We start from the raw sequence: 26,100 nt of genomic DNA on the forward strand, positions 1-26,100 counted from the left end.
ACGAGAAGATGTCCACGCTCTTTTGTTATCCACTGATTCTCACATGTCACTTTGGCACGCTTTCCAAATTGACAAGTAAACCTATCGTTTCAGAACATATCGCATTTTAATCCGTGAATTTGATTGTTGCAACGATATCGTTGAAAATTTCTTGTTGCACTCCTTCGACGCGTCGCTCGAGCTGTCCTTCGTAAGCGAGAGTTTGATGCGATAACAAGGTGTCCCCTTAGTGTCTGAAAGATGGATATAAAGAGAAGTCAATGTTCGAAAACCCGCAAAATGTTGAATACTCCCGGAAACAAAACTAAGCAAGAACCGACCGAGGTTTCCGTGAAATCGGTGGAAACCAACTATGTAACGCAAATCGTGTCCAGTGGTATTCGACCAGACAGCGTTTACGAGGTTTAAATAATTAAGATTAAAATTAAATTAAATCAATAATACATTTTTAACATAACTGCTATCAATCCATCAAGGACCAATGTTATATTAACATAATATTTTATTTATATTTTTTTGATTAATTGATGGATAGGAAAAATGTTTACACATATTAATAAAAATATGTGAATTATTTACGTTTTCCAATGATGTAACTTTATGCATCATTCTACTACGGGTTCCTTAATGGATTAATGAAATTAAATCAACGATTCGTTTATTTATCATTATCATAACATATCATATGATATAGACGAAAATATTATTGGGACCAGAGGTAGATCTGTCTTCTATTAAAATAACTGTAAAAGGGAACAATCTCCGTATAAACATGATCAAGGCTTTGGAAGAGCAATTAACAAAACAGTTACCAGATATCAGCGAAAGATCAGTTTTTGGCAACTTAATCAAGAGAATGATGAAGCATTGCGAAAATTTACTAATACCGGAAGGTATCGACAACGCGAAAGTTCGAGCCGTTGTGGACAACGTAAACGGGATGCTCATTCTCACGGCTCCTCCTGCGATAAAACAGAGCAAATAGATTGAGCAAGATTGAGGAGCAGATTTCAATATTTTAGCTTTCCCTTATGAAGCTATTAGCAATCAAAGTGACAAGTTCGATAAGATAAAAGACGAGCGTACGATGTCGAGATTCTTATCAACTTCATCCAATTGACCCGTGAAAATGATTTGAATCAAATCACAAATTTCGTAACTTTTCTTTGTTATGCAAGTTTGGATGATTATTATGGATAAACTAACGCATCATTATCAAGAAAACGCAGTCACCTTAAAGCAAAATGATTATATGAATTTTGAAATGATGATGAATGGACGTAAAATGAGCTTTACCTTTGAGAAAATTCCGAATTTTTATGTCATTGATCATAAAGAATATTATGCTGTACATCAATTTTAAATTAAATAGTTCATCTGAAGGAATTGGTTAATATGGCGTTGCGTATTTACAGGCAGAAATAAAGACGGAGGGATTAAAAATAGGAACAGCTACCTTGGCGACTGAGAATATGTTAAACATAAAATTGCATAGTTCGGAAGAACTATCGAATGTTAGGAATATAAACTTCTTAATACCGCCTGAAGCAAATGCGAAGGAAGTGTCGATCGAAATATGTAACAACACGATTTTTATGCGAGCTCCTGTTAAAAAGAAACATACATGATGGTATCGTGTGTACCTGTTTTATAATATCATATTACTTGTATGCTTTTACTTAAACAAATAAAACTGCGTCAAAGGTAGGAAATATAGTTACATTAATTACAAAGCTGATCTTCCTGTAGTTGCTTTCCCATATTTTATTCAAAGCAAATGAAGTTCATGGGTCAACAACAAACGTTGATAAAAATTTATATCTTTTGAAAAAGTGTGTCTTTCTTTTCGGGATGAGTTTTTGCAATGGCCCTCTGAATTCGTTTTGAAATCTTCCTAGGTTTCGCCTCGACAACAGTAGCTGATGCTACGCCCTTGGGCTTGTTCTTTAACACTTCCCTGCATTTAAGAATTTGTTTCGCGCGTCTTTCCCGGAGTAGTTTACTCTTTACAGCAGGTACAGTCTTTGGCAGCTTGACCTGTAAATGTGAAATATTTTCGTTAAATCTGTATGCATGACACGAATATTTTTCAATTTAACATTAAACTTACTCCACGCTTCTCTGCTAGAGCAAGATCTCTCTCTTGCTGACGTTTCTTTGCTGTCAAAATCGCTGCACGTTTCAGAACAGCTGCATATGGATTGAGACGTAACATAGCACGCGTGTTGGTCAATGGGTTCAATTTCTTGACACTACGGACCACCTTCTTCCTACAAGTTCAAGATTTATCTTGAGCAAATACATCGTAAGTGACATAATTATAAAATATTTATAAGCATTAAACATCAGAAGTGGTTAAAAATTATAATCACTGTTGATCAGTAACACGGACCATAAAATTCATCATGAATAAGATATGTATTCGTTGAAAATGTATAATAAAACGTAAATCTACATGCCTTGGTGCCCTCAGAACTTTACGAATTTCTTGCGATTTCAGGAGTCTCGACAAATCCGTGTTCGCCATTTTCGGGTAGGGTAAGTTATAATCGGCCTTAAGTTGGGATTCTTTGCGCCAAGTCCCGTAAAGAGCATCTAACTTTTCAAAGGCAGATTTTGTCCAAATTACAAAACGCCCAACGTGGCCACCAGGTGCCAATTTAAGCAAGTTCATTTTGTTAATATTCATAAGATCAACACCAGGAATGTTGCGGAATGCCTTACGAATACCCTAAAAATATATGATGAAGACGAATATTAGCTTTTTAATCTTGAAAAAATAAACAACTATCATTTTTTAGTTATTTGTATACCTGATCTTGACCATATACAATCAGAGGTCCACGTCGTTGAATGCGTCTGCGGTTACGCATTTTACCTTTGCCAGCACGGAAACGTTGAGACTTATAAACCTATTAATAAAACGAAAGTATATTAGTTTCTTCTAAATTAATATATTTAGATTGAACCTGTTCGATTAAAAATACCCCATCCTAGCAATTAATTCAGCTAGTCCGGAACGCCTATAATAACCGTATTTATTTAGCACCTGATAGGGGCACCTAAATTAAAATTGTTTTAATGAAGATGCGGACATTCTACGGTGCAAAGATACAACTTTTGAAAGTATACTTACTTTTTGAATATCATTCCATGCCTTGATACGTCTCAGGAAGATAACAGCTTGTTTAGTCTTGTTATATTCCTGAATTTTGTCGGATACTACTAATGGAAATTCTGGAACTTCTTGAATCATATGACCTAAACATAAAAAAGAGATAGTATATATATTATTCTTTTCAAAGCAAACTACATATATTAAAACATTTACATAAATCAGCATAAAGCTATTAAAATAATCAACGTCATTTCAGCAACACGGACCAAAGCTATTCATCATTAAAATATTGCATATAAAGTAGGATTTATTACTTTATCTCAGAGAATTTACCCTTAGATTGTACAAGGGCTGGGACACCAGATGCAGCAATAGCAGAAACAATAGCGTATCTTTTCTGGTTAACATTAATTCGACGATGCCAGCGTCTCCATGGCTTTGTTGGAGCAAACATGCGTCCACCTCTACACATGTTACCAAAAGCACCCTGACCAGAGCGGTGAGTACCACCACCACGTACACGAGGTATACGTGCTACGGCACGTCCAGTACCCCATGACTCGGCAGAGGTTTGATGACCTAACAAAACAAACCTACATTTAATAATTGCAAATTAGTTCTTCAAAAGATAAAAAAAACGAGCATAAAACACTATATACTCACCAGCTTCCTTAGATACACAATATGGCTGTCTACTATTCTTAGAGACTTGCTGGTGAACAAAATTCACGATATCAGGCCGAATAGGTGCTTTAAATACAGCCGGTAGAGAAATCGTATCGCCTGACGATTCATTTTTATCGGTATATACCGTAACAAGCGGCCGCGCCGTTGATAACGACTAAAAAATAAAAACAAGAATCAGAATGAGATACAAATCTACGTACAACTATCGATAATCTTAAGATTAATTCTGAAAAAAAAAAGAGAAAAGTAAAGTAAAAAATTTCATGTTCTGATAGAATTATAAACGATTTCTATTGACGGCACATGGCGGATTAAAAGATGGGAATCACGCATATTCAATGTAAACATATCTATATGTAGTAAAACTGTTTTATTCTACTGAAAAGAATATTGCAAAAGAAAATATATAAAGTCACAAGTTACATTTAAACATATATCAAAACCAAGCTATGCAAGTTTGTACGCTACAGATCATTACACGTGGTCAACTATGGACTGTGTACAAGCTTTAATTCAAAACCAAATTCTTGGGAATTATTGGAAAATATAACAATAAAATTATATAAAATATTAACCTTTAATGCATTCCAAATAAAATGCAGGATTTCTTACCATTTCGCGTTCTTTTTATAACTTTTCACGCATCAGACAAACTAGCCAGACAGCTTGTACGCCTTACCTGACTAAAAAGGAAGAAGGACGCGAGCGGATATTACGTGCCAAAAGTCGCGCATGCTCAGAATTCAACAATTCCTTATGTTATGTTTACAATTGTCTACACTATTTTATCTAAATATTTATATATAACAAATTTAACATACTCGTACAACAAAGAGTTTATTTTTTTATTTGTAATATTTCCATTTATTCGAATATTTTTATAGTAGAAATTATATTTTATTATTTGTGTTTCCATAGTCATCTACCAATAGTATTACAGTATGACGAGAAACGTTGAACTGTGATTGGTACAGATTCGTTCTTAAGTGATGTTTGTCTAGTCGGAAGTACGTCATACAAAATTTAAACTTTGCCAGAGAATTACAATTGTACATTGACATTCAAAAGTGTTTATTTGTGCAATTTCTTTAAATGGCGGGAGAAGTTATAGTTGATGCATTACCCTATATTGACCAAGGATACGATGAACCTGGAGTTAGAGAAGCAGTAAGTAATAGTTTTCTGTTATTTATAATAATTCTTTTGTTATAAATAATTATTAAACTGATTTTGAGGTTATATTGTTTATATGAGCATATTAAATAAATTGCGAATTCATACGTAGTTATTAAATATTTTAGGCTTTGGCCATGGTTGAAGAAGAAACTCGTCGTTATAGACCGACAAAAAACTATTTAGAACATTTGCCATCATTAAATATTACTGCTTTTGAGACAGAGGTTATGAAACATGAATTTGAGCGAATGCAAAACCGTTTACCTATGGAAGTACTCAGTATGAAGCGCTATGAGTTACCTCCACCTCCACCAGGTAAAATGAATGATCTTGCAGCGTGGAATGAAAGTGTAAAAAATAGCAGTGCACAATTGGAACATCAGGCTACCAGGTAAATACTATGATTACTATTATATTTTTTTTATATTTTTGTTTAATATGTAAGCAATTACGAGATTGTGATGAGGATGTAATGTTAAATTGATATATTATTGTGATGTTCAATAATAATGCAGAATCTGTAATCTTGAGTTAATGATGGAATATGGATGCGAAGCATGGAAATCTTATTTGGAAGTATTAGTACAACTAGTGAGTCAAGCTCAAAAACAGCTACAAGCATTAAGGAAAAGAATTCAAGAGGTTAATTGGCAAAGAAAATCTATGCAAACTCAAGGTGGAGAAAAGTTAAGGGCATTAGAAGCACAATGGGTAGGACTAGTGTCAAAAAATTATGAGATTGAACAAGCGTGTGTTCACTTAGAAGAAGAAATACAGAAATCTATGATGAATAAGGGTGAGGGTGTAGAAATCAATGATGTGCCAGGAGAGGAAGAACCTGACATTCCAGAGAAAAGTGCAACTGAGGTTATGGCAACAAAAATGGATCAGCAAGAACAACAAAATCAAGAACCTTAAAATGTATATAAAATTGTGACTAATTATGTTTTGTATTTTATTATAACGATATTATTTAAATACATTGATTATATTTAAAATTGACAGTAAACTATCGATCCTATTCATTTCCGAAATAGGTTATATAAAGTTATATACGATATCTTAAGGAACACAAGGTATTATTTTATAAATTATTGCTGGATAAATATATTAAGCTAGGTAAGTTAATATAAACAATGAATAACTGGTGCAGAGACTAATTTATTAAAAATATTATTAATCTTTCGTTATCGGTAGTGAAATATCGTCGAAGTGGTGTGAAAGAGGTTAAATATTGCGGTATAATATACGAAAAAGATAAAATACTGTAAATATTTAAGAGATTTTAATTATATTTGTTCTTTACAGGTAGTTGGTACAATGCCGTATGGTATGTCATGGCCTCGACTTATTTCCTTTATTTCATTAGTATTTCTTGCGACTGCGTCTGGTTCGCAAGCTGTGCATCTTATATACAGGCCCCTTGACGATTTAGATGATTTGATAGAAGAGGCATTTCAGAAAAGACTGTCAGAACTACAAGATCGTAAATAATATGTAATTAAATAAATTGATTCGGTTACTGCTATTAATTTTTCAATTGTTTTAATAATCTATTAAACATTAAGATCTTTTGTAAGGAGAAATGGGGTTAAATTGATAGGGAAGGAATAATAACGAAAACTAAAAAAATGAAGCAGCAACTTGAAGTTACACTCAAATTTTAATCACAATGCGAGATTTAATAAAGCACAATTTATTTCATCATAGTTTACACGTATCACGCTTTTCTTTAATGCTTGAAATATACATATTTACAAGATGAATATCATCGTCTATAAATGACATATAGTATCATGTAACAATTATTTATAATTCACAGTATACTTGGAGGACTTTCTTAAATAGTTTGCTTGCATTGATGTGTCAGCAGCGCATTTTTGTGTAAGCCTAGCTTGTAATTTCATTTGTTAGGATAGCTACTAACTCGTACTTGTTTTCTTTTATATATAATTACAAAAGCGAATAATCAAGCATTATTCTTGGGCAACTATTCGTGTAGAAAAATACGTAAATTTTTATCTCCGTTTCGATCGTTTTATAACGAAGGGAAGGATAGTTTAAAAACACTCGTAGAGCCCGTATTGATCGATTTCGATTAATCACTAAATTGTCATAATGATGTCTCGCTGGCGCCAGAACTCTGTGATTGGAGTGGTAAATTTGTTTTATATCCTGTAGATTCCTCCTCTAGCAATGCTATCCGTTGTTTTAGAGATTTTACCTATAAATTAATCATACGTGTAAAAAAAAGAAAAAATTGAAAGTTGTAACTAAGTAATTTAGTTACATGTTGCATCACTAATTTTGATTAGGGTGATAAAATGCAACTGCGCAGAATCAGACAGCTCGATACTGAAAGTACAAGATGGCGACAGTCATATGGCAGAAGCGGCAGCGTGCGGTGTACTGTAAAAATGCCGATCTTACCAAAATTCAACATAAAGAGAACGATAAGGAGAACTTTAAATAAAGTGCCTGGAAAATCTTTAGGGGAATTTCGATTTTTACCCATAATGTTTTTAATGGGTGGTTTGTTAGAGTTCGTTATGATACACTGGCATGTCGGAGAGGTTAACTTCTATAGTACATATAAAAGAAGAAGAATAGAAGAAGCAGTTGAACAAAGATTAGCAGAAATGAATGCACAAGTGAATAGATAAATGTATATCGTAGCAAATAGTAGTAACAAATTAATGAACGAAGATGGAGCATGTGAGCATTTGCAATAGCAAATTTTTAAATATAACATTTAACGTCAATATCTCACTTTCACAGCGACGAAGCTTTTAATAATGCATTATACTTTTATAGGTCTTCTGAAGACTAATATTACGAAGATGCAAAGAATGTAATTTATGCAAAAACATGTACAAAGTGTAATAAATTGTTTTATAGACGTATAAGCACGACATCTAGCAGTTCTTCTTAACTTCCTTCATATCACACACCACATTTATGCTTGTTCATACCTGAGCAGCATGCCTCTCCACCATGCCCAACATTTGTTGCTCCAGCTTTTTTAATCTGGATTGATATTTTTTCTTAGACTTCTCTAAAGTTTGTACCAGAGCTCTAAAAACAAAGTTAAAAAATAAGATTTCTCGATCGATTGTAAATCTACCGTTATACGTAATTCAATTACCCATTAGCTCTTTTCAAATCGTTAACAAGCTCAGCAGACTGTTGATGGCGCAGTTCAGAGTTTTTATTAACTTTGTCTAAAGTGGATACTAATTCCTGTAGACGTTCCTTTAGCCTAGCTTCTCGACCCAGTGCCTCTATCAACTCAGATTCTATGCCTTCGCTCTCGTTATCGCTTAAACCTCGATCCTATACGTAATTTATATCGTATCATTAACTCGAGAAAGAGATTTTTGTTTTAAATAGCCATTATGTACTTACTTTATTCGTAGCCATAGCCAGCATGGCCTCTGTATCGCTGAGCTGACCCTGAAGATGTTCGATAGCAGCATGCTGAGCTGCGATTTGCGTATCACGTGCGTTTAATTTCAATTCTATGGTAGCTCGTTCCTTTTCCAGTAGGAAGACTCGTGCCCGTAGTTCCGCCTTGTCCTCTCTCATAGCCATCAATTCCTATACGAAATTGATTACATTTATTTTTGGAACTTCCAAGAATTCGAAGCTAATCGTCGTCTCGGACGGACCTGCATAAGTACAGCTGTTTCTAAATCTAATTTCCGGGCTTCGGCGAGGGAAATTGTATTCTTTGAATTCAATGGTTCAGCGTGAACACTTTCTAACTCCACTACAGTCGATCTGACCATGGCTCGTTCTCCTTTGAGTCTACTAATGTGCCTTCTGAGTCTTTGTTCGTCTTCCACGGACCAAGCCACCTCAGACCTGAAGATACCAGATTATTAAGAAAAATTACAAGCTCATCGAAATTTGGCAATGTACTCACTCGTCTGATAAAACTATACTATCTTCCCACGGCGCGTTTAAAGTATTCATACATTCGTTCTCCAATTTATTCAACACATGATAGGCTACGTGTTCAGCCGCTCTTCTGTTATCGATCGTGATGCTGTTCCTTTCTGTCGATAGAGCGATCTCGCTTTCTAGTAACGCTACCAGGACATCGTAAGCCTCTATCGCGCGATCACTATAGGAGAGTGCTAATCGCAACGCGGTTGCATTCGACTCGTACTTTCCAACTAGGAGACTCAATCTGGAATAGAGAAACACTTGTACATATTTTTTACATACTTGTATAGTAAATGGCATATGGTGAAGTTGTAAAATCAATCGGTATTCAAAATATCTACAGTGCAAAAATGTGCAGAATGCATGTAATGTGCAAAACGTATTAAATATACAAAGTAAGATACATATTATAATATTTAATAAGTAAAATTTTTATCTAGGTTTCATCTTGTTTTATCATTACGATAAAAACACAAATACGATTATAATTTTAAACGACAATAGACACATAGGTATCTGGCGTTTAGCCCTAGCTACAGCTAAATTAATAGCTGATCCTACTTAATGTTTTAGTTTACGGCTTCACCACGTTACTAACGATACTTCGTATTTCACAATTGGAACACAAAAATACCTGTCACATTGCGCCTTACTCTCGTGCAAAGTCAACGCAAGGACAGCGTTATTTGCTCGCGCGTGTTCCAACCTGCTGTTTAACCTTTCCGTCTCCACTTCGAACTGTTTTTCGGATCCATTCAATTCCTGAAGATTCGAGTGCTCCAAAAGGTCCGAGACCAGATGTTCAGCCACCATCGTGGAACATACCTATTTAAATGACCATAAAGTTATTAAATGGAAACAGAAACAAATCCGTTATTTTTCTATAACTCTTGCAAACAGTTTCTGTCAATTTTTATCGTGTATTTTAGATCACGAATTTTGACGGGTAAATCCATTTCCTGCTAATTCAGATCGATTATCGCGCTTCGTATGATATTATCAGGTGTCCTGATATTTATAAACGGGGCTGCATCCGATTGTCCTGGTTGTATCACAGAACGAGATACCATTGTAACTACAAGCTAAGAGTGAAAAGTACGAACAACCAGAGACGATAACGTACCCCCAGGTTGGTAATATCAGGTCCTGTGATGTGCCTCTCGTCGGTCCTCCTGAGTCTTACCCTCTCGGCTATTTTAAGAACCGGAGCTTCCTCCCTCGTTACGCTCTTTGTCGGCGGTGTCTGCAGGGGTGGCAAGAGTGGCGAGCAAGGTGCACTCAAAGGTTCCGGCGAACTGGTGTTGCCTCTTGTCTGCGGAAATCAAAGGAGCACGAGGAGAACATTACAGTCGGAAGGGTTGATAAATATTTTTGTGAAAGTGTTGGGCTGATCAAAGGCTGGCCAAAGCACGGGGGTAACTGTGCAAAAAATTCGTTCGGTATTCAGCGGTTCGTTCCAAAGGGGGAGGAGGAAAATGCATTTCGGGTGCATCGAGATGAAAAGAACGATCTTCTTTTCATCGCGGACGAAAACTCAGTTCAGCTCGTTGCAAAACTGTAACATCATATAACGTCTCTATACGTCGAGACCATGCGGAGGGTGCGCGTATTTTGCAGCACGTTACAATAGGTCGGATTGTGTGCTACCCACTCGTATTTCTCTGCGGGGCGACTCGCTGCCAGCCTGTTGCCTCTGATTGCTAGCCTGATTCTTGAAATTAGCCAGCTGAGCCTGTAAACTCGCGATCTCCGCTCGAAGGGCTGTGACCTCTTCTTGTAACGCTGCCACGGCCACGCTTTGGCACGAGGCCGCCTGTTGTGTTGGCTCCGGTGTTGGTAACGCCGCCGGACTGTCTAGCTGTTCTCTTCCATTCTGTCGATGTAAATGATCGTTTAATCGCAACTATATTACGCGCAGGATCTAGCAACTCGTCCGAGTTAAGGAACTTCTTTCGATTCGATTTCGAGTCTATTTTGCATAGTTTGAAAGTTGTACGTCTGCTACGAACATTTTACGTTTGCAAAATCTTAAACGCGTTTCCCAGACTTTCCAGGCAATTACGCTACTACCTTCTAAGTTTCACCGAAGAACTTTGTAATCCTTTGATGGACATACCTCGGCGGTACGTGGCTCGATGTCCTCGCAGCAGCTGGAATCGGCATCTCCCAATGTACGATCTCCATCACCCTGAATGTCACCTCCACCTTCGCTCTCTTCCACCGGGTTAGTGATCGACCCCTCCGCGTCTCTGCTTGTCTCTATTTCTAAATTGATTGGAAAGGGTCAAACGAAACAGAACAAAGTCTTCGAACGAAGTGTGTAAAAGTCGCTATAATCATCAAACGGCGAATTAAAACTTGCGTTACGATCTATTCAATTGATCGTTTTACGAGGAAATCTCCTTAAATTATTTTGCTAATTTATCTCTCTACGACTCGTCATAAAACACATACCACGCAAGGCGTATAAATGCCATCGCGTTTTCCAACTTACTCAACAACCTAATAATTCGCAAGAAAAAAATATTCAATTGGCCAAAGTTACCCAGAACCAACGAGTTACTGTAAAATACAATATAAAACGGACACACCATGATCGGGAGAAATATAAATCTGCACGAAGATATCTCGAATTTTGGCGACGTCGTTGGACACCGTGAAACGAACGGCGAAGCGGCTTCCCAGCGGGGAACGCGTTAAAACATCAAACGGCCTCGGTCCATAAATCTCTGTCGGAGGGAGGCAGAGACCGAGCACGGTGCACAGATTTACGGAATCGGTCGTTTCGTTCTCTCCCTTACCGGACTCATCCTCCTCGGCAATTACGGTAGCGCGATGCCTCTCGAGCTGCCTGCCGAGCTCGGCGATCACGGAATGCAACTCGGTCAGCCTCTCCTCGTGCCTCGCCGCTTGCTGCTCTGCCCTCTGTTCCGCTCGCGCGGCTTGCACCTCCGCGCGGACCAGAGCCGCCTCGGTCGCCTCCCTGGCTCGTGTCGCCGCCACCAGCCTTGAATTCAGCTCGGCTACCTCGGACCGCAGCGATGATAACGCGGCCGCATGCAGCTGCAACAGAACCGACCACCCTCGGATCAATCATCGACCATATTTCATCGTTGATGAAATTTCTTCGTTGTTTTGGTTTTGTTCGACGGAAAGCTTTCACAGGGTGTTAGAGGGATGCTGGAACTTTGTATTCGGAATTGGACTTTTGTATTCGAAAAGTGGCCTGCTCTTCGAGACGAAATTTGATGTAGTTTCGTGGGACGAGACGGTAGATTTGAAATATGAAGTCTTTTAGCTTGGGGAAATCATGCGTTTAGAAGATACAGATCCTGGTACGTAAGAGATCCTCGCTGCCGATAGACGTGATGTTCGGCGATTAGTATGACAATGAACTGAAAAAACCCTCAATGACCGAAAGAAACGAACAGCTTCTTTCGAGGAGGAGTGTCAGCTCACTTTCCTAGAAGATTCTTCAGTTGAAAGGTTCGATGCTAGTCAGTTGATAAAAGTTTCAAGGAGATTCGATCAGGGTCGATAATTAAGAAGATCCTGTGATATTATAATTCGAAGATTTCCATGGATTTGTCGCGTCTCGTGACGCAACCTGTCTTGGTCGAGTCAAGACAAACGCGCAAGGATCTTCCTAATTGCAAACTACGTTTTGGAAGAATACAGTACGGCAGTCATTTTGATCAATCTTCTGTCTCGATCAGCCTTGACTGTCGAATAAATTCCTACTTACGGTGAATTGCAATATATTATGCAGAAATCTTAGCGAAGGAAAGAATAATTGACTAATTTTACGTCTTGTCGAGGTCAACGTCGAACACGGTCGTCCACTCACTTTGCCATTAGCCGATCAATTTTAAAATACACATTGTCTCGTTTCGAAGCGACAAATGCATCGTTGCTAGTTTTACAAAATTTCTAGAAATATCAGCAATTGGTTATTTCGACTACCATTCTCTTTCCAAGTATCAAATAATATCGTTAATTATCGATCATCGTTATTACGACTCATCGAAGCTAAAAATAACGAATTTGTGATTTCAATAAGAAGTCCGATACCATCGACGTTAAATTCCAAATTTAATTTCTCGCATTTACGAAGAAACGTCTATTTTGTCAGGGAATTTGTTAAAGAGCAGAAGCAGCTGGTAGCAGAGGATCGTCGCGCTGTTTCCGCAAATAGATGTCCCAGACGCGATTCTTCTTGTTACCGGTGGTCCTCATTAATTTCGTCGTATTCGCGGTATTACGAACGCGAACACAGAAAACAGGGAAAAAGAAGAAAAGTGGAAAAATGCGTAGAAAATGGCGGATACCTGTTTGCGAGGCATCGTTCCTCGCGGAGTGCCCTTCGCGAGGGCAACCGTGCATGACGAACATTACAAGACGACGAGCCGCTAATGATTCCTGGCCATGTGATAACATACACCGATCAAGAGGGGAAGAGAAAAATACCGAGAGATCCGTATAAGAATCACGACCCGTAATTACGAAGTATCATTCAAGAGTCGTCCTCTTATCGAGAAAGAGGAAAAGGATCGTGTGCGTATCTCACGTGTACTCTCGACGACAGGTAAACTAGTTTTGTCACCAGGCTTGCTCACGACACGTACCAGGCATTTATTTTTTTTTTTGGTCTATTTAACTTCTTTTTCTCTTGTATTTCGAGATCTCAACGCGTTACTTTTTTCCGTTATGGTAGATGGGGTTAACGATTTACGTTTTACTCGGAAAATCGATTTGATTGCTCTCAATTTCGTACTACGTCGAAAGCGTAGACTCGCTGGCTTTTGTTCGAATCAAACATCCTCTAATACCTCTTATTCTTCGATGAGATATCGTTAAGTGCGCGCGAAGTGGTTTTACGATTTGCTGTAAAAGCCACAGCTTTTATCTGCAACTTTATTCTTAATAATAAGTATCGCTTTTCGGTAAATTCGTGGTAACGGTATGAGAAAGTTACTGAATTTTCGAACTAATTGTGAACTATCGATTGGAGGCAATGCTTAGCACGCTCTAGCTCGATTTGTATTTACTCGTAATTTTTTAAATTACGAATTTCAAACTGCGCGTATTTTAATTATTTTAATACCTCCAACGTTCTTTGCTTAACCTTTTCACCTATGAAGCAAACATAAAAATTGTCCTAAGACTTTTGACCGCAGATGTACGTAACTTCTTACGCAAGTAATTAATTATAAATTCGACTTCTGTTTAAAAAATGAACTATAATATATACGTTCTTTTACGTTACATTGGAATTAAATTTTCTGATTTATAGTTCAATCGAAATTGAACAGTTCGAAGATTAAGAGCTTTCCAAACAACGAAACAGATCCACAAGCTTTCACAATTACGAATATGCCAATTATGTTATTTCATATTATCGGTATCGTCAAGCATATTTAGCTTAGAACATTTTAGTGAAAATATTATACCTTGATACTTTGAGGTACCACGAGAATATCAAGAGTTAACACACTTTCAGAACACTGTGCAGGACGTAACAGAGGAAGATGAGGTTTCCCATGACCTTGGCGTTCATCCTGGCAATATTCTGTGCAATAGTGATGGCGCAAAACGACGATGAAATCGTTCGATTGCCAGGCAAGAGCTGCAAAGACGCTCCACCTTGTCCGAATGGCCGATCCTGCATGATGGTTGCTCCTCCTTGTAATTCGGACAACTGCGACAAGAATCCAGTGCCTTCGTGTGGCCGGAAGTTGTGAATGTCGCAGTACCGTAAAAGATACAAGTGGTCCTCGACTAAGCCATTGGTCATCTTGCTCGTTCATCGATTCACGCGTATGTTAATGGATGTTGCAATAAACGTATAACGTAACCGTGGTACCGTTGCAAAATGAAGTAATTTCACGCTCTATACCTGCTTACTTTCGTTCGCCAATTAGACGCGACGCGATTCGCCTGGAAATTCCGTACTCGAGCGGAAAGAAAACTTATGGATAGCTGACGATTCACATATTTGTGACTCCTCGGATTTTGATCTGATTTTTAAGACCGAAACTCGAAGAATCACAAATACGCGCACGTCACGTGAAAGTTTAAAATTGATAACTGACACAGAGCTAATCCATTCGCGTAGAACGACGAGCCGGACTCGCCGCGAACAATTTTCAATTTCCCATACAAAATCCATCCGATTATCCTATTTGACGCGTAATGACGAAATTCTAAAAACGAAGCCTGTAACCCGCAACTCGTCGCTCGTTAACTATCTAATGTTAGCAAATTATTGTGCAAGAGAGTGCACAGGTGTGAGGCGTGCGTTTCTGCGGTTCTATTTAGCGCTATTTGCTCGGTTAAAGCGCGTACGCGCGACAAGCCGATGATTGCGTCAGAGCAAAATGTTTAAGTAACTGGATATAAGTAATAAACTGAATGTTCGAATAAGAGGACGCAACACGTGCGTCGATAGGAGCAAATGGTCGCGTCGATGTTCACGTAATCACGTAGACGCCAGGTTATTCGTTTAGTCCGACAAGAGTCGAGTGGAGTTCGTTGCACAACGAGTCGTCGGTCGTGTCGTGTCGACAAAACGAGCCTGGTCACCAAGTGAATTCTTCGCAATGACTCACCAGGCGTTTACCAAAGAAGACAGCTTGCACGGGCTTCTACCTTCTCGTGTTCTTCTTGCCATGCGTGTTTCAAGCTGGCTAGGCAGGTGTCTTCATCACCGATTCCATCGAATTTCTCTCTTGCCAGACGTACCACGTAAAATGATACCGGAAATTGCGGTAAAGTGGTGCAAAGCCAGCGACGAGGGTGACCGAGAGGGGCATCGACTTTCTCGACAGTCGAATACCCGATATCCTACCCTGGATAGATGGAAGTCCGAGGTCGTTCTCGTCTTTGATACACGAAATTACTTGGAAACTGGAGGTTGGGTAAATCCGCTGGCGACGAGCTTCGTCGACGTGTTATAGAGGACTTACTAAAGGCAAACTTCGTCTTCTCGATGCCGTGGAAAGTTGTCGACCTGTTCACGACGATTATAGACGGTACGGACAATATATGAGCGATCAGAAAGGAGCACGTGGTTATACGTATGAAATCCGGGAAAACTTACGAAAGTGATAAAGATAATTTATGAGTGGGGTTAGGTTGTGCCACCGCAACAAATTTATTGATCAAATTTGCATTTCATAGCTGCCATGATCGACTGCCACGCGAATATCCATATGTTTTGCCCTGAAATATACGCTAAATAGTAACGTTTCATTTTTGCAAAATATTATATTATGTTTGATCGTTACATATCGTATTACGTTATATCGTATTTGTGCACTTTTCCTCCGACAATGTTATGCAAATCATTGACATCGTTGAAAATTTGTTAGTCCGTGAAATTTCTCTCATTTCTAATCGATCTAAAAAATCTAGCGAAATCTGGTTTTCATCGATAACCATCGTGGCAGTCGACGTACTGTGCGTCGGTGGGAAAATTATTGCGATTTTGAATCGCAGACCGTGGTACGTTCTTTTTTTACAGTCAACCCGCGTCGCGCAGCTTTGTACGCAGAAAATTCGATCATTCGCCTCTGCAGTACGCAACAACGTTGAACGCGTTGAAATACTATCGATCGTATCGGCGAAGAAACGCGAGTTTTTCTATGAAAAGACTGGTTTTTTGCCAGGAAAATGCAACGGCTATCCGGTTTTGCGCGATTGACTTTCATGCCGCGCTTTTCAATGAAATTTTTCCTTTGGGACCTGTTCAATCGTTAAAAATAGAAAAGAACAGTTGCTTTTGCAACTTGGACGATCCATCGTACGTTTGACATTTTGCTAATCATTCGTATCGTGTATTATCCTAGTCCGATCGAATATTGCTCCTTAGAAAAAAAAGTTTGTATAGGAGAAAGAACAGTGCTCGTTTCTGTTTGGATTTGGTTGTATAACGATGTATCGTGGGGTGCTCGTGGAAAGAAAAATGGGGCGGGTGCGTGGCCAACAGGTGCCTCCCTTCAGGAGGATTTGGCTTTTGAAAGCAAACAGGCGATAAATTTCAAGGCAAACACGCCGAGAGAAAGGCGAACGTTACGAGCGAAACTCCGAAGATTTCCAGAGGAAAAGGCGAGCCAGGATCCTGTCGATCGCGTAGGATGAGCCACAACTTCATCGAGCTGAATAGGTCTATCGACGTCTCGTTTGCATACACGTGTCTTGAACGTGTGTTCGAAACGCTTATTAACGACTCGTATAAATTCTTAGTCTATTACCTAGCAAGAATGGAAAATCGTTTCCTTTCTGATTTCAGCCGATCATCTGTATAAAAAACAGGAACATTTTGTATAAAACCGGGATTGTCGTAATACGTACGATACTTATAAACGAGGCAGTACATTAGGACAGGAGGAGTACATCAGTGGAGCGAAGTAGAATTTTACATATTTCGTAGATTCGGTTGCAATTTGCAGTGAAACTCCATTTATCGGAATAAAATTGTACTTGGTACTCTATTAAATGGAATTCCGCGTATTAAATCTATTTATCTGAATGTGAAATTTTGTTATACGAATGAAAAGATATAGTAGCAGAGAGAAGTATTAAATTCCTATTATACGAACTGTTTATTCCTCGATATGTTCAGATAAACAGAGATCTACTGTATTAATATTTAGTTCGCAAGCATTTGTTTTTTACAAATACTTTAATCCCTTTTCGCAATACTCTGTATCGGATTTTCGCAATAATCAAGCCAATTCAAAACATTTTTTTATCCATAATAATGGTATACAATGTACAAACAAAGTCACGAATAGCATAACAAAATTTTACCATATGGTATGCATAACGTATTCGTTGTTTCTCATACCGAACAAAAGTTTGTTCTTCTACACTGACACTTGACACGTTGCATGGTGCACAGACAGCTTTGGAAACAATGTTTGTCACTTTGTGCATCGAAGCTCGATTCAGCGAGCTCGTAATGAGATCACCGAGCACCGATTGCTCGTAACAAGATTTTTCCAATGAATCCTGCCGTTAATCCGCTAAAGGGGTCAAGTAGGTGTCCCCTTTCGAGATGGTAAATTCCTTGACCAAGCCCCCGTGACCTTTTTTCTTCTCTTTGTCTGGTCGTCAAAAGGGACGAGCAACGTTATTCGTTTTTGATCCACCGGGGGAGTTCGTTGGACGAAGACGAACCGGCTTTAAGGGATGAGCACACCGTTTCAAACGGTCCTTTTGTGACCGCTGGGACAAAAGAGGTAACCCACAGACACGTCTATTCTACCTCGATGCAAGGACGTTGCCTGCAAAATGACATCTCCGTCTTCTTTCCACGCGTGGAGTGGACTGCTTTCGACGATGTGTTTCCGCGTAGCGGAACTAATCCGCTCGTCACGATACAATTTTTGAGAACATGTTGCGTAGAAGGGTAACAGGAAACGTATTCTCGAGTTTATTAATGAATTAGATTAGTTTCACTGTTATGGTTCGGTTTAACAAGGTTGAAAGAGAGATCGATACGACGCGATCGTAATAGTTTTGTATATTTTAGATATCGCATTTAATATGAATACCTATCGTATCTATAGATAACACCTATGAAGCACACGTATACGGATCATAGATAACTTTGTAACAGAGAGTCTTCTTTGGATAGACAGATGAGGAGCTGTCGAATGTTTACAAAACGTCTCTAAACAGCGAGATACAATAACGAGTCGTATCATATTAAAAGATCGTATCGTATTAAAGACTAGTCGCATAGAGATTTTGGTCGAAGCAACTGGCCCTTTTTCTTTACAGAGAGCGCAAACGACAGAATCTTCCGATTAATACGATACGTATAATACGCGTCGTTATTTATGACACGTAATATGCGCGTGTTTGATGTATTTATAGGGAATTGAAAATCGTAAAAACGCAGATAGTATGGAAAAACGTATGAAACCCATTTACATACCCGTTTCTTTAATTACGTTTGTAAAAACACGAATTTGCATAAGCACCAGCAACTTAGTAATATATTATCATACAAATTATATCTTTCTCTGGGATTAAATGTCTCCTATGCGTTCTTATCTTTCGTATTACATGTAAATTTCCAGCGTAACGACGAATTACGCAAATACGAGAGAAAATTTTTGATTTACGAAGCCCGAAACCTTTTACGAAGCTCCGATAGGAGGCGTGCGTTTTCAAGCAAACGAGTCCAGCACGAAAACGCTGAGGTTACACGCGAAGAAAGTGAGAAAGCACTGGCGCAGAAGAACCGATCGACCCGTTCTACCAAGTAAGCGTTCGCCCAAACATGGCGAACTAGGAAGAGGGAAATCAGCAACGACAGACAGACGGCGTAGTCCGGACCGGTGATTTGACGGAAAATATGGTATCGGACAGAAGCGTCGGGAGCCTGGTCGGAGGTGTCAGAGCGGGGCAAACGAAATTACGGGAGCGAAAGTTTATTTGAAATTCCTCTGTGAAATCGATCGTCCGGTTGGTTAGCTGCGGCTCGTCGTCCGCCGCTCTATTCCTGCCGGATTAAAGTTTAAAGGGTAGTACTCGATTCTGCATAAGCTTACGGGGAGACAGACGGAGGGATGAGACGGGCAAAGACAACGCCAGACGAACGGATTCAGATAAATAGATGGGGTTGACTGTTCGGATAAAGAGGGGGAAGACGAGAGGAAGAGACGACGTAAACGTGACGCGTGGAGAACGAGAGAAGACGAGAGAGGGATAAAAAATGAACGAGTCGTTTCGCGGTGAATATAGAGAGAAAAAGGGGGCAGAAGGGGGAAAAGGTGGTAGGAAGGGAACCGGAAGGACAGAAACATCGTCCTGTTCCTGAGAGGCGGATTCGATCCCATTCTCGGCGTGTACTCGGCTTTTGAATCGAATACGACACCGGCAAAAATTACGGAACTCCATTATCGGATGTCGGAATGCTCTTCGCCTCTGGCGGTAAGCTTGTTCCGCGTTTCGTTAGCGGCCTCGATGACGCGCCATCGAGTTTCGCCACCTCTTCTTCACGCTCTCCTGCCATTCGTTTATTCCAGTTCTTTAATCGATACCGGGATAAACTTGAGAATTTATTCCATGATCGGTCAATCTCGAATTCCAATGTACAGCGCGCCCTAGAAGTTGGGAACCATGATCAATTCTCTCAATTCGTTTACTTTCCACGTAGGTGAAGATGACTCTGGCTAAGAAGCAACGATCGATTTAAAAGAACGACAACGGTTGGACGACGGAGAAGAATCGCGTCTGGTGGACTTTAACACGAGAGAAGATCGAGTAGGTCATGAATTATTGTTCGAACAGCTGTCATCGTGAACTGGCGCGAATTTGCTACGTGTTTTATTGCTTGTTCGTTGAGTTTGATTGAAGATTCGCGAGCGAACGCGAATTACGCTTCTTATATGTACCCAAGTTACTCTTAATGATAACGCTTCTATATAGATTGAACTTTAACCCTTTCACCCTTTTGAAGCAGCGTACATATATAAACTTTCGCAAGTCATTGACACAGACACAAACGATACGTACATAATCCTCCTCGACAAGACTCGACCTAATTTCATTGTACTATGTCTTTCCTTATAAAAACCTTGTTTATAAGAAGTACGTTTCTATTCGCAAAGTTTTATCAAACGTCTACGGAGTTTGAAAGAGTTAAAGCGTTAAAAAGTTAGAAATTCGTTCGCTATTCCAACTTACTGACTCCTGCTGTTTCTCCCTGTGACTAGCTTCGACCTGTATCGGCACGGTTCTATCGTTGCTACGATCACCAGGGCAGCAGAGCCACGACCTAGACCTGGTTAATCCTTTCGGTTCCTCTTCCTCCTCCTCGGCATCCTCGTCCTCGGTGGTAGCGCAATGAACGTAAACCAGATCCCTTCGCGGTGTTTCGAGGATCTCTTTGCCCGGGGCAGAGACGTGACTCGGCTGTACGTTGTATCTCGTCGTCTGTTGATAATGTTGCTGTTGTACTTGCACTCTTTGTTGGTGCATTCGGTCCACGTAGTAAGCCGGCTCCGCGGAGCCATTGTTCACGGCCACGGCGAAACCCGCCACGATGTCTCTCGATGCTTTCACTTAATTTTTCCTCACTGTAGCATCTTCCATTCGGTCGGCGAACAAATCACCCGAACGTTTTTCACGTTTCTCGCTGCTCGTGAAACCAGTACAGCGATTATTGCCAATGATATCGTTCGTCGGTGATATTTCTTCTCTGCACTTCCGCTTCGGTCGTTCGCGTTCACGCTGAAAGCACTGCACGGGTTATTCACGCGACAGTCTCTTCGTCACGCTCGATTACGCGAAGCAATGCGACGATGGAGTGACCAGCGGCGCGATATTGCGACATCGTAGCGATCGGTAATGGAATCGGGCTGGATTTTTCCGCGTTGTAATTAGATTACCAGACATGGAGTCCTTAGCAAGCAGCAACTATGTATTTCATTCCTGTCTATGATTAATTCTCCTTGTCCGAAGACAAAGCAATCGGGGAGCGAAAGTATTGCTTCCATCCGAGCGAAAGAAGCTGGGCAGGGCGGATAAGAGCAACGATCCATCATGTTGGATCGTTGCATAAAAATAAGAATCTGTTAAGCGTCGTTTCTAATTTATTTCAGTTACCTCATCGATAATTTGTATAATTTCGCCCAAATTCCAACGGTGTTATTGTAAATTAACCAAAATGATCGAACTTGTACGGACGACAACGTAAATGAATTTCGCGTCACAATCCGATGATTCGTTGACAAATGACGCGAACGACGCCTCTCTGTAATAGTCGCAGGTATTTCTACCGAATTCCTACTTGTACTTTCGTCGTTCAAGGTTCGACAATGAACCGCCAACTGTTTCACTCGGCTGCTCGCAACAGTCACTCGATCGAGGCTTTTGAAACAAAAATAGATTAACCCAACGAACTAACAACAAATTGTTGATTAATTACTGTCCAGGATGCTGTTCCTCCTACTTGAAATATCCTAGCATTCTTTTGATTTCTCAAGATATCAGCATTGGATTCGCACTATCAGCTTTGTTCACAAAAAACAGAAAGATCTTTCTGCCGATGTGAATATACTATCTTCTGGAGAAAACTAGTTTTCAGACGTTTCGCGGCTCGACATGGTCGACGGAACACGTCAGAGGCCAGAGCAGCGGTGCATTTGAGAAAAGGGGGAAAGCATAGTCTGAACGCGATTCCAATTTAGAGCGTGAAACGCAAAAATCCTAGTCACTAATTATAATTCGTTCTGAGATTTTTCCGCTTTGGCACGTGCCGCGCTCATTGCTGCGGCCCGTGTGCAGAGTGTTCACCCGACACACGCTGATTTAGCCATCGAAATCGCGGAAATGCTTGAGCACCGCCGCTGAACGTTTAATGGCGTGAGATTTACCGGCTCAAGTTTTTACATTTTCAACGTGTTTAACGAGCATGCCATTCCGCCTGCTCGTTAACTTATCATTAGTGGCCTGGTCAACGTTGGCCTTCGATGCACTCTACCACAGGCAGTTCGTTACGTTTTCAACGATGCGTTTCGACATTTGCCCGCCGTAGTCGACCGCTGGTTCGTCGCTAAAACGACGCCTCTCTAATAATCGCTGCTATTATTACCGAATTACTATTTCTGCATTCGTCGCTGCAGGTTTCAACTATTTTGAACTGTTTGACTCGGTTGCTCGCTCAGTTACTTACAGAATCGAGGCTTTGAGAACAAAAGTTGATTAACCCAAATGCTTAACGAAGTAATTGTTGTTTAAAATACCGTTCCTCTTAGCTGCAATGCCCTACATAGCATTTCTTCTTTCCTCGAGATAATACGATCGTTGGCCTTCGCAAATAATTAAATGCCTAATAATAGCAATATCGACAGTGTTGACGATATCTTCGACACATTCACTGTATACGAATCACGCATTCGAGCCAACACATACCTTTAAGTTATACGTACATAATTTACGTAGTATACATGCTATTGATTAGAATGTTTTGCAACATGAACGGAAAATCCCGAAGTTATGAAAAAGTATCTTTTGACAATTCATAGTAAAAACGTATATGTAAAGTTTCACGATATAGAGATCGGTATCGTATGAAAATTGTTCGTTAGCATAGATTATCACAGAGAATGAAAGTGGAATCCGCAGCGAACGTGTTAAATTGCTACGTTCGTATCTAAATTACCAAATTAATATATATTTAAGTCTCATTATGTCTGTGCATAATTTAATCCTATGTTTATACATGTATTTATTTATGATCAATACGAATTTAAACAGGCTACGTAAGCCATAATAGCCGGCCTGATTGAATATGTATTTCCAATTGAATAAGAATCTCATCATTAACCTAGTTGAAACGGTTCTGTTTGTTCAACACCGAACGTACGTATCACTGCATTTTTATCGCCACTTTAACGAAAAAGAGAAAGCCAACTGGTCTACTTGCATACGAACAATACAAATTGAACAGCGTCGAAAAAACGAGTAGCGAAACGAAAACCAATTATATTCAGAGGAATTTTCTGCATTTGGAATTTACCTAGATTTTTATCGTATCGATCGCTCTCATTTTACATAACTGGCAAGGTTGCCTATTCAATGGCCAGTTTGCAAAGGTTCGCGTGTATCGCTGGTTAGCGTGTAGCCATCGATTTAGAAAGCTTAATTGCTCCGCTAGTGTCTATCGATTCTCGACGAGATCGTGGCGGGACGAGGACGCGTCGCGAAACGGCCGCAGCAGCGAAATAAATTAATTGCTCGACTGGCAATTATGAGACGCGAGGAAGGGGGCGGGGATTTCTGTCTCGGGCCTAATGAGACCCTTATTGCCGCCAGCAATTAGTTTTTACGCCGAGCCAATGCGATCAACGCGGCTGCGATTACGGAATTCTACTCTGATCCGCGATTAATCCTTATCAGCGTTGTTATCTTGTATGATCCTTATCGATGTCGTCTCATAGCCGAATTCAGGAACATTCTAATGACTCGAAATAAGATGGAAACGAAGAACAACGAAATTACAATGGAGTCTTTGCTTTTGGCAATAAATTTAAAAATTTGTCGCGATACGTAAGTACTGGACTAATTTTTTATTGAATGTGCCGTGTCGCCTCGCGGAAGCCAAACTGATCAGGTTCATTCTCTGTTAATTTCTTAACTTCCTTGCGCAAGTACGCGATTGATGTTTCATTTTTCACGAAACGAACGATTTACTCCCATAACTTCACTTGTCACGAGAACATGATATAAACGACAGTAAATTAAAAAGACGCTCGCTGTATGTTCGAAGTAAATTTAAAAGACAGTGAACGTAGGTAAATGTAGTAAATATATTTAATTATTCTGTATTTAATACCGTCTAAGACCTAACATTCTTAAAACATCTTTTTTCATTTACGTACGTCTAAAATCCATGCTTGATCCAATGAACTTTCTCGTAATCCTATAGTAGGATTATTTCTCGTATTTCCATTTCTCTTACTATTTCCTCTTGAACCTAAAAGTACGCAATGTGACCTCGTTCTTTTCTTATTAAATCAAAGACATTACTACAAGAAGACATCAATGTAACGTTATTGCCTCGGATACTATGAAACGCAATAACGTAAATTAAAGATCGATGTCCAATCCAACGTCCAAGCTTGAATTTTAAACCGTCGAAGCCTGGCTGGCTCGAAAAATCCTACTTTAACTTGCCATTGTTATACATTTGTAATTCCGATGTATATTCTAATAATCGATAATTCATCGATAAGAAGCTACGATGACAAATATAATTCGCATGATTCGTGAAAAACGTCGAAATTCCGCGTTGCTGGTCGGAGCATGGGGCGGGCAGCAGCGTTAATTAAACGAGTTAATTAGTCAAGGCGACGCGACCGCGTGGTATGCCGAGAAAACCGCGTTGCGAATTTAGTAGAGATGGTCAGGAGGAGTAGCGTCGGCGGATACCAATTATGGAAGCGCTCGCTTGTTGGTCGAGACTTTTTGCGGAAAAAGACCGATCCCGTGTGATTCTGCACTGTTGCGGTCAGTATCCGCGATCCAGTTGAAAATTAATGATACGCGAAATCGGCGGTAGATCGTGTTTATAATTTAGATTCAATTACACAGCCGCTCTACAAACTTCTGGCTGATACGGTACAGGTAGAAAAAGTCCATTACGAAATCTGTTAAATACCAAGCGTTATAGTTTTCTATCGAGTATCGGCCGTAATGAGATCCGTGCACACGCTAAACGAATCCGAATCACCAACCTTTTTGCTTCTCTCATTCTCATTTTGCTATGCTTCAACGATCCTTATTAACCCGTTGCGCTCAGGAAGCAGTTTAACGCTCCTCTTTATTAATTAATGATTAAAAAAACTACATTCACGAGTGAAGAGTTAAAATAGTTTTATTTCTGTCTGATACGATTAAGAAAATATTTTAAAGATATGGTATCTTTGAAACAGTTGCCTGGACGATCACATATGGGAACGTTCCGCTGTAGGATCATTAATATACATAAACTTTCTTTCAAAATTAAACGTTCATATATATATACATTTAGCGTTTCACTTTTTTCTTGACAATCCAAATCTGAAGTTGCGATTCGAAGGAATAATCTATGTTGTTTTATAAAGTCATAAACGAAATACCGGACTAGACGATTATATTTCTTACGAAGTATATCAAATGATAAGTTGTAGTTGTGCGATCCCTTGATCCATTAACGTGCAACGTAACAGTTCAAATAACGTGAAAAAAGGCGGATGACGAGCGAAAAAAGCGAAAGTAGTGGAGGGAAAAAGCGAGAGGCAGCGAGTTATAACAGCTGCGCGTTACCTTGAATGGATTAGCTTATCGTCTATCGTCGCAGCGTATCCAGGGGACATTTACATTATGCTGACGCCAAACGAAGACCCTTCCCTTTTTAACGTCACCACCCTTTCCCCCTTTCTCTCGCTCTTTCTTTACCAAATATGCCGCGCATGTTTATCGCGAATTTGTCTCGTTGACTCACGCGTTCTCTTATAAGTCGCAATGAGATCCCTATCTTGATTATTAATTAACATCGAGTTCTTAAAAGGGAAGAATTGTCTTTCCAGTGGGGACTGTTATTTAGCTGTATCTGGCTACTTCTATACGGAAACATGTTATCAGCCATCGGTGGCACGACATTGACTCGTTTT

At 39.6% G+C, this 26,100-nt stretch overlaps 7 protein-coding genes across 16 annotated transcripts in view; 5 read left to right on the plus strand and 2 right to left on the minus strand.

The window, feature by feature from the left end:
• The first annotated feature begins 36 nt into the window (after positions 1-36).
• Positions 37-1,638, plus strand: LOC117230832. The gene is made up of 2 exons (XM_033488690.1): positions 37-402; positions 695-1,638. Exons 1-2 carry the CDS (start codon positions 241-243, stop codon positions 983-985), a joined length of 453 nt encoding a protein of 150 aa, XP_033344581.1. The 5' UTR covers positions 37-240; the 3' UTR covers positions 986-1,638.
• Positions 1,639-1,726: 88 nt separating this feature from the next.
• LOC117230830 (60S ribosomal protein L4) lies at positions 1,727-4,511 on the minus strand. Its single transcript, XM_033488688.1, has 8 exons — positions 4,418-4,511; positions 3,782-3,959; positions 3,452-3,697; positions 3,137-3,261; positions 2,814-2,912; positions 2,460-2,731; positions 2,111-2,270; positions 1,727-2,037 (listed from the first exon to the last, which is right to left on the minus strand). The coding sequence occupies exons 1-8, from the start codon at positions 4,418-4,420 to the stop codon at positions 1,816-1,818; spliced, it is 1,305 nt and encodes a 434-aa protein (XP_033344579.1). The 5' UTR covers positions 4,421-4,511; the 3' UTR covers positions 1,727-1,815.
• Positions 4,512-4,817: 306 nt separating this feature from the next.
• Positions 4,818-5,981, plus strand: LOC117230890 (pre-mRNA-splicing factor SPF27). The gene is made up of 3 exons (XM_033488795.1): positions 4,818-4,972; positions 5,107-5,372; positions 5,497-5,981. The coding sequence occupies exons 1-3, from the start codon at positions 4,898-4,900 to the stop codon at positions 5,897-5,899; spliced, it is 744 nt and encodes a 247-aa protein (XP_033344686.1). The 5' UTR covers positions 4,818-4,897; the 3' UTR covers positions 5,900-5,981.
• Positions 5,967-6,509, plus strand: LOC117230894. Of its 3 annotated transcripts, none has more exons than XM_033488799.1 (2): positions 5,967-6,057; positions 6,290-6,509. In XM_033488799.1, exon 2 carries the CDS (start codon positions 6,302-6,304, stop codon positions 6,473-6,475), a length of 174 nt encoding a protein of 57 aa, XP_033344690.1. In that variant the 5' UTR covers positions 5,967-6,057; positions 6,290-6,301; the 3' UTR covers positions 6,476-6,509. The 3 variants fall into 3 exon arrangements, with proteins under 3 accessions (XP_033344690.1, XP_033344689.1, XP_033344691.1); XM_033488798.1 differs by having other exon boundaries at positions 6,007-6,100; XM_033488800.1 differs by lacking the exon at positions 5,967-6,057 and adding an exon at positions 6,108-6,207.
• Positions 6,510-6,661: 152 nt separating this feature from the next.
• Positions 6,662-26,100, minus strand: part of LOC117230887 (colorectal mutant cancer protein) — a 58,794-nt gene continuing 39,355 nt past the window's right edge. For 3 of the 8 annotated variants that reach the window (XM_033488792.1, XM_033488785.1, XM_033488786.1), the window contains exons 2-13: positions 20,630-21,175; positions 11,731-11,992; positions 11,046-11,194; positions 10,581-10,802; positions 10,053-10,241; positions 9,564-9,754; positions 8,907-9,173; positions 8,650-8,845; positions 8,387-8,578; positions 8,127-8,314; positions 7,954-8,056; positions 6,662-7,205 (exon numbers count right to left, since the gene is read on the minus strand). In XM_033488792.1, coding sequence (XP_033344683.1) covers positions 7,095-7,205; positions 7,954-8,056; positions 8,127-8,314; positions 8,387-8,578; positions 8,650-8,845; positions 8,907-9,173; positions 9,564-9,754; positions 10,053-10,241; positions 10,581-10,802; positions 11,046-11,194; positions 11,731-11,992; positions 20,630-20,923 — 2,364 coding nt within the window. In that variant the 5' untranslated portion in view covers positions 20,924-21,175 and the 3' untranslated portion in view covers positions 6,662-7,094. Of the gene's footprint in view, positions 7,206-7,953; positions 8,057-8,126; positions 8,315-8,386; positions 8,579-8,649; positions 8,846-8,906; positions 9,174-9,563; positions 9,755-10,052; positions 10,242-10,580; positions 10,803-11,045; positions 11,195-11,730; positions 11,993-20,629; positions 21,185-26,100 lie in introns of all 8 variants that reach the window. The other 5 variants (XM_033488791.1, XM_033488787.1, XM_033488790.1 and 2 more) reach the window with 2 other exon arrangements.
• LOC117230891 (small integral membrane protein 4) lies at positions 7,291-7,893 on the plus strand. Its single transcript, XM_033488796.1, has 2 exons — positions 7,291-7,696; positions 7,796-7,893. The coding sequence occupies exon 1, from the start codon at positions 7,306-7,308 to the stop codon at positions 7,642-7,644; it is 339 nt and encodes a 112-aa protein (XP_033344687.1). The 5' UTR covers positions 7,291-7,305; the 3' UTR covers positions 7,645-7,696; positions 7,796-7,893.
• Positions 13,449-14,940, plus strand: LOC117230892. Its single transcript, XM_033488797.1, has 2 exons — positions 13,449-13,514; positions 14,430-14,940. The coding sequence occupies exon 2, from the start codon at positions 14,458-14,460 to the stop codon at positions 14,668-14,670; it is 213 nt and encodes a 70-aa protein (XP_033344688.1). The 5' UTR covers positions 13,449-13,514; positions 14,430-14,457; the 3' UTR covers positions 14,671-14,940.

This window comes from Bombus vosnesenskii, unplaced genomic scaffold (assembly GCF_011952255.1).
Source record: "Bombus vosnesenskii isolate JDL3184/JDL3185 unplaced genomic scaffold, Bvos_JDL3184-5_v1.1 scf7180000013267, whole genome shotgun sequence".
Classification (NCBI taxonomy): Eukaryota; Metazoa; Arthropoda; class Insecta; order Hymenoptera; family Apidae; genus Bombus; species Bombus vosnesenskii.

Excerpts from the sequence above, each read along its gene's own strand:
- LOC117230891 (XM_033488796.1), top strand. The coding sequence starts at position 7,306 with ATGCAACTGCGCAGAATCAGACAGCTCGATACTGAAAGTACAAGATGG.
- LOC117230892 (XM_033488797.1), top strand. The coding sequence starts at position 14,458 with ATGAGGTTTCCCATGACCTTGGCGTTCATCCTGGCAATATTCTGTGCA.
- LOC117230890 (XM_033488795.1), top strand. The coding sequence starts at position 4,898 with ATGGCGGGAGAAGTTATAGTTGATGCATTACCCTATATTGACCAAGGA. Across the intron at positions 4,973-5,106 it reads AACCTGGAGTTAGAGAAGCA|GCTTTGGCCATGGTTGAAGA; the intron begins GTAAGTAATAGT and ends TAAATATTTTAG. Across the intron at positions 5,373-5,496 it reads TTGGAACATCAGGCTACCAG|AATCTGTAATCTTGAGTTAA; the intron begins GTAAATACTATG and ends ATAATAATGCAG.
- LOC117230830 (XM_033488688.1), bottom strand. Across the intron at positions 2,913-3,136 it reads CATGGAATGATATTCAAAAA|GTTTATAAGTCTCAACGTTT; the intron begins GTAAGTATACTT and ends TTTTATTAATAG. Across the intron at positions 2,271-2,459 it reads AAAGTTCTGAGGGCACCAAG|GAAGAAGGTGGTCCGTAGTG; the intron begins GCATGTAGATTT and ends TTGAACTTGTAG.
- LOC117230832 (XM_033488690.1), top strand. The coding sequence starts at position 241 with ATGGATATAAAGAGAAGTCAATGTTCGAAAACCCGCAAAATGTTGAAT. Across the intron at positions 403-694 it reads GACCAGACAGCGTTTACGAG|ACGAAAATATTATTGGGACC; the intron begins GTTTAAATAATT and ends CATATGATATAG.
- LOC117230894 (XM_033488799.1), top strand. The coding sequence starts at position 6,302 with ATGCCGTATGGTATGTCATGGCCTCGACTTATTTCCTTTATTTCATTA.